The sequence below is a fragment of the Homalodisca vitripennis genome, unplaced genomic scaffold (genome assembly GCF_021130785.1).
Source record: "Homalodisca vitripennis isolate AUS2020 unplaced genomic scaffold, UT_GWSS_2.1 ScUCBcl_989;HRSCAF=4025, whole genome shotgun sequence".
In the NCBI taxonomy this organism is placed as follows: domain Eukaryota; kingdom Metazoa; phylum Arthropoda; class Insecta; order Hemiptera; family Cicadellidae; genus Homalodisca; species Homalodisca vitripennis.
In genome coordinates this window covers 4827-16857 of record NW_025777105.1, presented here as the reverse complement: position 1 = coordinate 16857, position 12031 = coordinate 4827, and the positions used below count along the sequence as shown (strand labels likewise).

The 12031-nt window shown below is 33.6% G+C and overlaps 1 protein-coding gene across 1 annotated transcript in view; it reads left to right on the top strand.

Annotated features, from left to right (window-relative positions):
• Positions 1-11172, top strand: part of LOC124371142 (atypical kinase COQ8B, mitochondrial-like) — a gene marked incomplete at its 3' end in the record, with an annotated part of 72459 nt that extends 61287 nt beyond the window's left edge. The window contains 4 exon segments of the mRNA XM_046829454.1: positions 4588-4728; positions 8521-8600; positions 8602-8724; positions 11060-11172. Coding sequence (XP_046685410.1) covers positions 4588-4728; positions 8521-8600; positions 8602-8724; positions 11060-11172 — 457 coding nt within the window.
• Positions 11173-12031: the final 859 nt, after the last annotated feature.

The following is a 12031-nucleotide window of genomic DNA, read 5'->3' as shown; positions in this document are numbered from 1 at the left end:
TTTGCAACAGCTTGTAACGATTCTCTGAGACGAAATCAGGTTCTCTTATTACCTTGTTTATTATTTGTATGTTGCTTGACTTATAATGTTGGGTTTTATGCACTTTCTACCATTTGTTACCTGTGGTATTTTTTAAGACTGGGTAACAGTTTAAGCATCTCGAACTTTGTAACTATGTTATCTAAACATGCATTGCCTCTTGTTCGCTCTTCGGTGAGCCAATATGTGTGAAATGATCATTACAGATTAAAAAATAACTGGGCATCTCCTGTATTTTGTCTTACATTTATGTTACAATCTGCTGTAATTGCATAATGAAAGTTATTGTATTTTTCATTTAAACAGAATTTAAAAGTTTCTAATTTATCTAAAAAAACAGAATGTATTGGAATGTAGTGTACGATACAATGTGGCAATTATTAAACTAAGCTTAGGCAGGATAATAGCTGTAATTTCAAAATCACTGTCAGATCAAAAATCACCTATATTTATATCATTGAATTCAATCCATTCTTTATAAATATAACAGTACCACCTCCTCTATTTTTTAATTTATGCCTACAGTAAATACTTGTAATTACATAGTTCTGTAGTCTATATAAAGAACAGTCTTCCTCATAGAGCCAATGCTCATTTAGCATCAAAATATCACATTTAATACTACTTGAAAAAGTCTAAAAAATCTATTTAATGGACTGGACATTTAAATGAAATTATACTAAGAGGCTTTGTTGATTTATCTATTTCTGTCGGCCGGGGGTCTGAAGTTGGTAGTTTCTCGATGGAGAATCAGTGCCTGGAGGGGAGGTTGCTCACCGCTCAGACTCTGAGGCTGTTGTGGCTCCTTCCTGGCGGTGACCGCCTCAGAGCTATGAGTTTGACAAGCCACCTCTTTTCCTCTCATGTTGAAGTGTAGGCCCTGTCGGGCATGGAAATGTCTGTCAGCTTCACTGGCTTCCACCACAGTGACATTAGAGTACTTCTCTCTAAGTTCTTTAACCCTTTCCGCTTGGATGGGCAGCAGTGCTGACCAAATATGGCTTCTCGTAGGCTCGTATTATTTTAGCGCGTACTGTCCACTCAGATCGGATGGGCAGCGGTGCTGTCCACTATGGCGCCTGCGTGCACACAGCAGCCATGTCATTGTTGCGTCCGCACCAGCTCGGATTTATTTTCAGAGCGTCATTGACTGTGTAATATAAATAATAATGTAGTCGAAAAGTATTACAATGGAAATGTTATATTTCTATAAACTAACATGAGTTTACAATGAGTATTTAATGTGACAGTAAATAATTATAACATGATAAAAAATAAAATTGAACTGCTTATTATTGTTCCGAATACAAATTTAACTGCAGGCTAGTTGTCATCTTGTTGTTGAAATATCTGAGATGAATGGTACTTTTCAAAACAAACACCAATGTGAAGACCGGGCTCATTTTCACAAGTTTTGCAATAAAACTTCACTCTTTTCCTGGTGCCTGCAAGCCTTGTGCTCTGCTGCTACACCACAACGACGCAATCCTTCACTTTTCTACTTTCAAGAGGATATGGTAGATGAAGTTTCCTATTTAGTCGGGAAATGTCTTGCAATTGGGATGGTCTTCCTTTTTTATTTGTGTTCCTTACATCACCAACAAGCTCTAATACCAGTAATTTTCTAAACTGACGTTGAGACATTTTACCCTGGGCTTCAGACATGTTGTACAGTATATAGGTGTTCACTAGTGCAGCTTCTTGGAGCCAAAAATACACTTTCCTCCACCATTTAAGGATTTTCTTGTGAACCCATAAGAAGCTATAAAGTGGTCCGCCAAGTCCACTCCACCCATTACTTATTATACTGACATACTGCTGTAGGTTTTTTTCACTTCTTAACTACGCCTTGTTTCTTTGTCCTATGTACTATCTGTGTACCATTTCCGTAAACAGTACTCAACATCGTTACCTCATTTTTTGTCTATCCAGTAAACAAGTGAGAAACGATAATCTTTTCTGTAAAATTTCATTTTGCCTTTCTTTAATTTAAGCACAGATCTAGTACCGTTAGATTTTTACTTCCTTTTTCGAATCTGCAATGGCAATCCTATCCTATTTCTAAAGATAGTCCCTGTTAAGTGAACTTTAATATCACTTAATTCCTGGGCTAGATCCATATTTGTATAATACCTATCGGTAAATGTATGGAGCCCTTCAACAGATCCATAAGGCTCCTTAAGTTTATTCACTAAATGGAGAACTATTCGGCTTGTTGCAGCTAAGTCCGGTCTTTCCAACCGGTCTGTTGTTGATTTACCGAAGTATGGCTCTAAACAGCAAATGTAGCCAGTCTGAGAATCCGAAAGTAACGAATACCTTAATACCCCATTTGATAGGTTTTGCTTTGTTGTATACCTTAAACAGAATGCGGCCCTTGAACCCAACGGTACTTTCATCGACACTTACTGTACTGTTAGGTATGTAGACATTTCTAAACTGTTTATCTAGGTAAAGTACGACATTTCTTACTTTACTCGATCTGGATAAAATTCCTCCTGTGGAACCAACAGGAGGAGAAGCAGCATGCAGGTTCCAAAAAATCTGAAGAAACTTCTCCTTCGAAAAAAATGTCCTTAAAAAAGAGCTGATAATCTACTCAATCCTTTGAAAAGTAATCTTCAACTTTGGGCTTGTGGTTCTTTGCCATGTTCATTAAGTAACCAATAAAAGCGTTAAACTCAGTAACGGTTACCTCTTTCCAAGTCTTCCACATAGATTTTTTCCTTAAAGGAGTTACTTTCATTATCTTTTCTTGGGCGTAACGATTAGTTTCTTTTACAATCTCAGTTAATAACTCATCTGTAAAGAAAAGTTGGAAGAATTGCAAAGGGGTTGTTGGTTTTACACCTGTTGGAGGTTTAAAACCACTATTGAGTGTCCAATTGAATTTTACAAACATTTCCTCACCTTCATTCCATTCTCTCCAACCATTACAATCTTCATTTTCAGCTTCCTCATCTAGTCCATGTTGACTTTCAGTACTATTATCTTCATTGTTCATTTTGTCTGCCACATCTTCGTCTACATCACTTGAGTGTACTGAACTATCACTATCTCCACCATTTAGAATGTCCCTGACACTGCCTGGACTACAGTCAACAAACCTATATTCATTCATTGTTATCACTTTAAAAACACAAAATACAGGTATTAATACTGATATATTTTTCACTTTTATTTACAGTTATATTTACACTGATATCTACAATACTTGTTTTACACTAATATTTAATAAAATTGCACAATACTAAGAACAATAAACAATCCGTTCTAATAATGCGTGTTGGTTAACTCACTAGTGACAATGTGGTTAAAAGCGCGCTAAAACGAAAGCCTAGAATGCAATATTGACCAGATGATCAATTTCCAAGCTTTGTAATGAAACAGCTGATTGAGCTTAATGCGTTTTATTATAAAAAAATACGACAGAATAAAAAAGAGTTTATAACTTGTGGTCAACGCTGCTGTCCATCCGAGCGCTAGTAGGATTATTCAACGGACAGCACAGCTGACCATCCGATCTGTGAGGATGGCAACTCTAAAAATAAATGCGCGCGCTAGAGGAAATGGCGGTGGCCAACACTGCTGCCCATCCGATCTCTGTGGACATTCTAACATTACCGCTCCGAGAGGAAAGGGTTAAGAAGTTAGTTAGAGACTTCTTTGTTCACACAAGACCACTCCATACCTGTTTGGAAAATTAACCAAAATAATTTAGTTTTTAACCTTGTCCAAAGTTGTAAACTATATTGTCTATTACTTCTTGAGCTTCATTTTTGCCACATCATCCGTTCCACTCATCAATACCAACACATCACCCTGCTCAATAATGTTTTCAAAATGGCTGAGAGTTGAAGTTGTTAAATCTAATTACAAAGATTTAGACACATAAAACATAAAAATCTGCCAATAAAAAATGTAGATAGCCGGTTGTAACGTTTTTAATGCACAGTGAAATTTTCATTGTTTACGGCTTCATTAGGCGTGTATTACAACCATCAAAAGCTTATTTATATCAACATTATTCACTGACCGATCTTTATGATCTTGGCGTCACAATATTTGTTATTATATTTAAAGACAATTTGTTAAAGATTTAAAGTTTTATCATCTTATTTTTCTGTTATGAAGCTTTAATCAACCATCCAACTTCTTGGAACGCGATATGATAATATAATATAATATTAATTTTCATCTTGATTTTGAAAAAATAAGAAAAATAATTGTGCAAAATTTTTTGAGTTCTGTATCTTTACTGGTTTCTGAGATAAAAAATATAAAACACATACAGACGGTAAAAGAAAAGAGATAGACCATTGGTTGCATTTAGTTTTTAGCTCCTCTTGATCCATGGAACAATATCTAAAGTTTTGTGTTGAGAGTTTTTGTTACATCCTGTATATATACTGTATTGTACTAGGTTACATATTTTCATACTTTTAAAGAACGAAAACCAAGAGTACAAATAATGAAAAGCAATCTGGGCGGTGAGGTAATTGTGTTGTTTTAGGTACAGTATTTAACTAATTTTGTTTTTGGTTCCAGGAATGTTTATAGACAATGTTGTGGAAGTAGCTAAGCGAGAGTTAAGCTGGGAAGTGGATTATGTAAGAGAAGCTGAGTGCACAAAAATATTCCAAAGCTTACTCAAAGACTACCAAGATTACTACATCCCTAGGATTATAGGTAAGAGTATTGTAACATAAATTATAGCAGTATTAACAAAAATGTTTGACTGTGTAAATTATGAAGTAATGTTAGAAAAACTTATGTTTTATGGCATTGATGGAGTTTCCCTGAGATGGCTTGAAATGGCCTGAGTCCCTAATGAAGAATCATTACCAGAGAGTTGTCGTGGACAATAATGTGTGGAGTAATTATGGAAAGGTTAACACTGGAGTTCCGCAGGGCAATACTCCATAGTGGCTTCTGCAAAAAACAAAACAACACTTTCGCAAACATTATTCCAAAATTCGCAAGAACTAAACTCCTGGTTTGACAAAAACAGCTCAAAACTCAACCTTTGTAAGACTCAGTTCATAAGTTTTCATCTAAATTATTGCAAGACTCCTAAGGTTGACACATAATTTATTCCATCTCATCTTAATTCTGTAAGTCATTCGAAATTTTCTTGGATTGATTATCAATTATACTCTTTTGAAGCGTCAACACATTGCTTCCTTACTCCCTATATTAAGCATATCCTTTAAGTCAATAAATTATTCTTTGTCTCACGTAGTTTACCATCAGGTTCTAGTACAAGTGTATTTTGCTTATTTTTAATATCATATAATCTGATGTTCTAGGACAACTCCAGTAGGTCTTTGAGAATATTTCTACCACAGAAAAGGGTAGCCAGGATTCTGGCTGATGCAGGTTTTAGGTAACCTTGCAGGCAAATTTTTAAAACTTTAAACATTTTACCACTCCTCTGTATTTTCATCTTACAATGGCTGATTTTTACGAGATGTAACCTGACTATTGTTACATCAGGAGTCATGAGCATTCACATTTTACTAGAAACTCTTCTTTACTACAATACCCATTTCAAAAAAACTAGCTTCTTTGAAAAATCTCCTTATTACAGCTGCATTACCATTTATAACCATTTCCTAACCAAAATTAAAATCGAACAACAATTACTTAAGAAGTTTAAAATGAAACGAGTTTATATTTGCTCAGTGTTTTTATAGTATTGAAGAATATTTAACACTTGCATCATAACTATTACCATGACATGGAGCTGAGACTAATTTCTTTTTTAAATTTTATAACTTTTTATATCTTTAGACATTTTAGATTTGTAAAAACTGTAAAATTTTAATCCTTTCCTTAAATAGGAAAGAATTTTTAAATTATAAATGTTGTAGTCTTTTTAATATTATGACATTCTAATTCAGTATATGTGTATTACAAAGCCAATCCAAAAAGTAATAACATCAAATCTTATGTTTATTCATGTGATAAAATTAGGTTATGTTTGATTTTTATTTTGTTTATTTCATTAACCTTTCCAGCGTTATTGACGCGGATCCGCGGAGGGCCACTACAAGCTCAAAACGTTATTGCTGTGGATCTGCGTTTTTGCATTCTTTATTTTCTTACTGCTATGTTAGTTGAATATTTTTCTGCTAGATGGTTTTAGTAGTCATGCGACATACAGACGGGTTGCCCTGCCTCGAATTCTGTTACAATGGGAGTGGCAGTTGCTTCTAATTGGCCAAACACTGTCTAGCGGGTGTGGCCCCGCGCCTTTCACAAAGTCATTGACGGGAGCTCCCGTCAAGGCAATCTAGCCAGTTAGTTTAGTGAGAAGCGTCCGGTACACACATACAGTATGTATTTCGGTTATCGCTAATTTTCTGTTGTGTCCTATTCTTTTTAAAGTAAATTATTCATATTATAAAACAGCAGTTTCCACTATTTATTTAGTGTTTTTTACCATTATTCGTGTGAATGGCGAATCCAGACGATTCGGAATTTGAAGATTTAGTAATTCTGAGCAATTACTTGGTCAAACCCTAAACTTTTGAATATTTTACTACGGTCATAAGGATGTTATCAGAAAGCAAGAAACATAATTCAAGCCCCGCAAGGCTGTCCTACAGGTTGCCGAGCGATAAGAAGGTTTAAAGTCCATGCGATAACAGTGGCTTGCGGGAGACGCGCGGAATGTCAGTTGTGACAGCCCGCCACCAAATAAACACTCTTTGTCTACTTTTGTATTTTCTAATTTTATTGGTTCGTAATATAGTATATGTTTATCTGTAAAACTGTGTTTCATTCCCCTACTTACTGAATAAATGATAAAAATATTAGTGACAACTATAGGCCTACTGCTATTCTACAATATTCTCAAAAGTTAAAAATTAGCCTAGGAAATCCAAAAAGGGCTAAACAAATTTTATTTACCGTTAAATAACTCTATTTTGACATACAGAAATGAAAATAAATTTAACTTTAAACATTGGAAATTAAAAAAAAATTGTAACGTTATAAAAGATTAGGTCTAATTTGTCATGACGCTTAAAGGGTTAATAAGCGTGTTTCTGATGAAGAGTTTCCAGGAACCCAAAAATTAAAAACATGAATATATATAATATTATTAGGCTGTGATAGTTCTGTATATACTTTATGTATTTATTTGTTTATCATCTTGAATTTTATTTTATTGTTAGGCAAAGTTTTAGTTTATGATAGTGCATTTGTTCATATACATTCAATATCGTTCAATAAAACTGACATATCTCAGTTTTAAGTATTATAAGAGCAAAAATGTTCACTATTCTATTCTTACTTAAACTATCAATCAATAAGTGAATTAAGTTTCATGTATTAAATTAAATTATTGTGTATCGCATACACAAATTTATTAATAAAAATTAAGCAATATTTCAAGTTAAATATTATTAAATCTTCTTTATATAAGCTTTAGTTTTAGACCTGGAGATTACAAAAGAACTCTAATGTACTAGGTTGTGGGATTAACATGTAACTGCACATGGATAAACATCTTGTATTCATGATTCAGAAATAAATGTTGACAGTAGATTGTTTTTGTAAAGAAATCGGTAAGTTAGTCCCAATGTCAATTAGAACACATGGAACATATTCATGGTAAAATTGACACAGAAAGAATTATTTTGTTTTACTGTCGTTACCCAATCCATATAGACCAGTATTAGACAAAATAATACATTTTTAAATGGTTTATGGTATTATTGTTTCCATAGTTAGCATGAAATATCTGGCGGATCCCGCCTCCACCGCCATATCAAATCTGAGAAGGTTGGTTATGTAACAGTTTAAATGTTACACAATCTCATGTTATAACATTCAAATAAACTACTGTGACCCTGACTGGACAGAGAGCAGAAAATGTCTGGTGGATCCCGCCTCCACCGCCATATCAAATCTGAGAAGGTTGGTTATGTAACAGTTTAAATGTTACACAATCTCATGTTATAACATTCAAATAAACTACTGTGACCCTGACTGGACAGAGGGCAGGAAATGTCTGGTGGATCCCGCCTCCACCGCCATATCAAATCTGAGAAGGTTGGTTATGTAACAGTTTAAATGTTACACAATCTCATGTTATAACATACAAATAAAGTACTGTGACCCTGACTGGACAGAGAGCAGAAAAATGTCTGGTGGATCCCGCCTCCACCGCCATATCAAATCTGAGAAGGTTGGTTATGTAACAGTTTAAATGTTACACAATCTCATGTTATAACATACAAATAAAGTACTGTGACCCTGAACTGGACAGAGGGCAGGAAATGTCTGGTGGATCCCGCCTCCAGTGCTGTATCTAATCTGAGAAGGTAGGTTGCTTAATAGTTAGTCAGCAAAAGGAGGTCAGATACATTCTGACAAACATTGTACTTCATTGGAAGTGAGTATTTGTATTTAGATTACAATTAACTAATACACAGTGCAATAAAAACTTGCCCCTATGCTTTCTCTTTCCAGATGACTTATGTACACCTCAAATATTGACCACCGAGCTAATAGAGGGGGTTCCGGTCGATAAATGTCAAGACATGGACGAGCCAACACGCAAACAACATCTGTCAGCTGGTCATGCAACTTTGTCTTCGAGAACTGTTCCAGTTTAGATACATGCAGACGGATCCTAACTGGTCCAACTTCTTCTACAATGTCGATACTCGACAGGTAACTTAAAAAATTGTACATTACCTCCCAAGTAACAGGGCAATTTGAAGATGCAAGTATTTGAACAAACAAAAATTAAAACTAATCACAGCTCTTAATTTAAAACTTGTTTAAAACAGCATAAACTATTCTTTTATATATTGTGCAATTGAAACGTAATACATTTATGTGACTTCTATCACAGAATAGTATATGTTCATGAAACATACTTTTCAGATCAATTTAGAGTCTATATACAAATTACACAACAAAGTGATGCATGCAAAGAAGTTAAGTTACTAAAAATTTGTTTACATTTTAGTGAGTAAATTTTCTAATAATTAACCACAGTTTTTAACGCTATTTAAGATTTTAGCGATTAGGTAAGTACTAATCTACCTTAAAAATGTCCTAAAACATAAAAAGGTCAAAATTGGACCCCAAAGACTCTTTTGAAACAGTCGACAATAACTATACTAGATGAAATTTTGCTGGACTGTTTTGAACTAAAAAGTACCAATTCCAGCTCTAAATGTTAATAATATTTTTCAGCTTATAAAGAAACAAAAGTATAGACTCATTGTTAATGTGCTGTTCACTGTACAGTTTTATTAAATGTTAAGTATTAAATATAAAAGACAATGTTACTATCTAAACATTTCTGTAAGTTTGAAGACTGATATAAAATCCATCTTGGTTCACTTTTGACAGAGTAGGCTTCCCTGATCTGTGATATATATTTTATTGGTTGGCAAACAAGTCAAAATCGTGTGGAACCAAACATACTAAAAACAAAGTAAATTACAATGTCCATAAATAAACTTTCGTGATTGTGTTAACAACATCGTCAGACCCACTGCATTGTCAGCACATGTGGGTCTGATGATGTGCTCATTGAGTACGAAAGGTCTCACAAAAATAAAAACCTATATTATTGGAGTGTTTGTTTTAAATTAATATCTAATTTCCAATAAGAAAAGACCTTTAAGAATGTACTGTTTAAACATATTTTCTTGATCATGGAAAGAAGGCAAATTTAACATTGGTTATTATTATTATATAATTATAGTTCATGCAAAGCCACCAGTAACTGTTAGTGTTTTTATAAAATGTCCAATGCTCTTTTTATGCATGTCTACAAAACCAAAGACTCATTTGATTTGAGAGGAAATTGGAATAGTTTCATTTAAATCTTAAAAATTATGGTTATAAGGAAAATAAAACAAGTTAGCTACATCACGTAACTTTGATACATTAGTTTTAAAATAATTATTAACCCTCCAACTGAAGATCGATAGCACAGACGTTTATTAATACCGCCGTCTGTGAACTGATGAAGATGGCACAGCCGTCAGTCAACTTTGCACTATTATTACGCAAAAACCGTTTTTATTATAAAGACAAAACTTGCAGTTGAATCTTCTACTCATAAATACTAATTCACTTTATATTGTTTGTATTCATAATATCACTCATTTGTCAGCTGATATTGATCCAAATGCCGCATGGCATACAGCTGACAGACTATGCAGCTGGTGATGCACTGCACGGCCTTGATGTTCTTTGTTGCTAGGTTATTATATAGGCTAGTTGGTTATAATTTATTGTTATGTTATGAAATTGGGCGATCCTCGTTGTTCAAATTATGTACATGAACTATTGGATGATGAAAATATTAGTTCTGATGATGAAAAGTGACATATTAGCAAATAAAGTGCATGATGCTATTTCTTTGTCAGATTTGTTGTCAGGTAGTCTGGATGATTTTAAACCGGTTAGATAGAATGTGAGAGTTGGGTTGTGAAAAATTGGTGGTGACAGTGAAAACAATTCATCATTATCTGATATTCCTCTTGCCCAAAAAATTTATCAAACACCAATATGGATACGCATTGCCAAAAAAAGTTGTACATACTTTACATTTTTATAAAAAAAAGTTTGTTTGTGTTGTAAATAAGTGTATATATTTGTTAATAATCTTTTTTCACTACAAAATTTGTGTTAATTTTGTACATTTACAGTACCGTTACCTTACTATCTCAAGTCCATATGATAGTTACATGGAGTGTAACTTAGAAAACAAAATAATTTACAATACAACATTTTTCAATTTATTGTAGAAAAAAAAATACTTCTAGTAAGTGCATATTTGTACTAAATCAAAAATTTTCTCTAGTTTCTGACAAAAAAAATTATAACACCTTATTACTTAGCATTCAGCACATATTTTTTTAATTTCCAAAAAAATAGTGTATCATTTTGGGAGTTTCTTATTATCAGTCGAAAGGTTAAATGTTTTGTTTTATTTCACAGTTGAATTTTGTTGGACTTTGGTGCATCTCGTACTTATGACAAGTTCTTCATGGACCAATACATTCAAGTGATAAGAGCAGCTGCAGATGGCAATAAGGACAGAGTATTGGAAATATCCCGTGAGATGGGTTTCCTCACAGGCTATGAATCAAAAAGGTGAGTAAATAGTTCTTTATTTCAAAAACAGTTTGAATATAAACAGGAAATAAAATTAGATGACTCACCAAGGTTAATATTGGGACCCGTCAACACAGCAAATGGAAGTTTATAGGTCTGGCTGTAGGATCTCGCTGTAAACTGTGTTTCACTGAGCCTTCAGTATTTCATGTCTTTCCTGTGTACTGTGGACTATATATATTAGAATAGTTCCATTGCATTGTTTTTCTCTATGATTCTTATGAGATATGTTAATAAAGTATGCAAAGTCCCTTCACTGGTCAATTATTAAATTTAGTGTCCATCTCAGATCAGTTAAGGGGAGGCGGTACCCCAGAAAAATATTTTTTTTCACATTTTTTTTTTTATTTTTTTTAAAATGTTAAGCGGCTTTTTCTGCACACAATGATATATAATACATGTATATTTGAAAATTGTTAAACCTACAGAAAAAAAAGTTTTAAAATATGCTTACATCATGTTTCAGGAAGAAATTTGTGACAGCGCTTGCGTTTATTCACACATGTACTATTATACATATGACCTTTTATTTTTCTGTGTGCTATAATTTGCTTTTGTTGTGTTGGCAGGCCTGAACTAACTTCTATTTCATCAGCTTTGAGTTCTGCTTCTGACTTTATATACTGTTTGTTTATTGTTTTGCTTAGTGTTTTGGTGCTTTGTGAAGTGATATAGTGAGTGTTAGTTAGTAATTTATATTTATTATTGCTAACAAGATTGTTTATGTATAAATATGCCTCGTGTTAAAAGTAGTTATGCTAAACCCCGTAAAGGAGTTGGTGGTAGGAAAAGAAAACCAGCCAGTCCTAACCCTAATGAGATGTCAAAAGATGAGTCT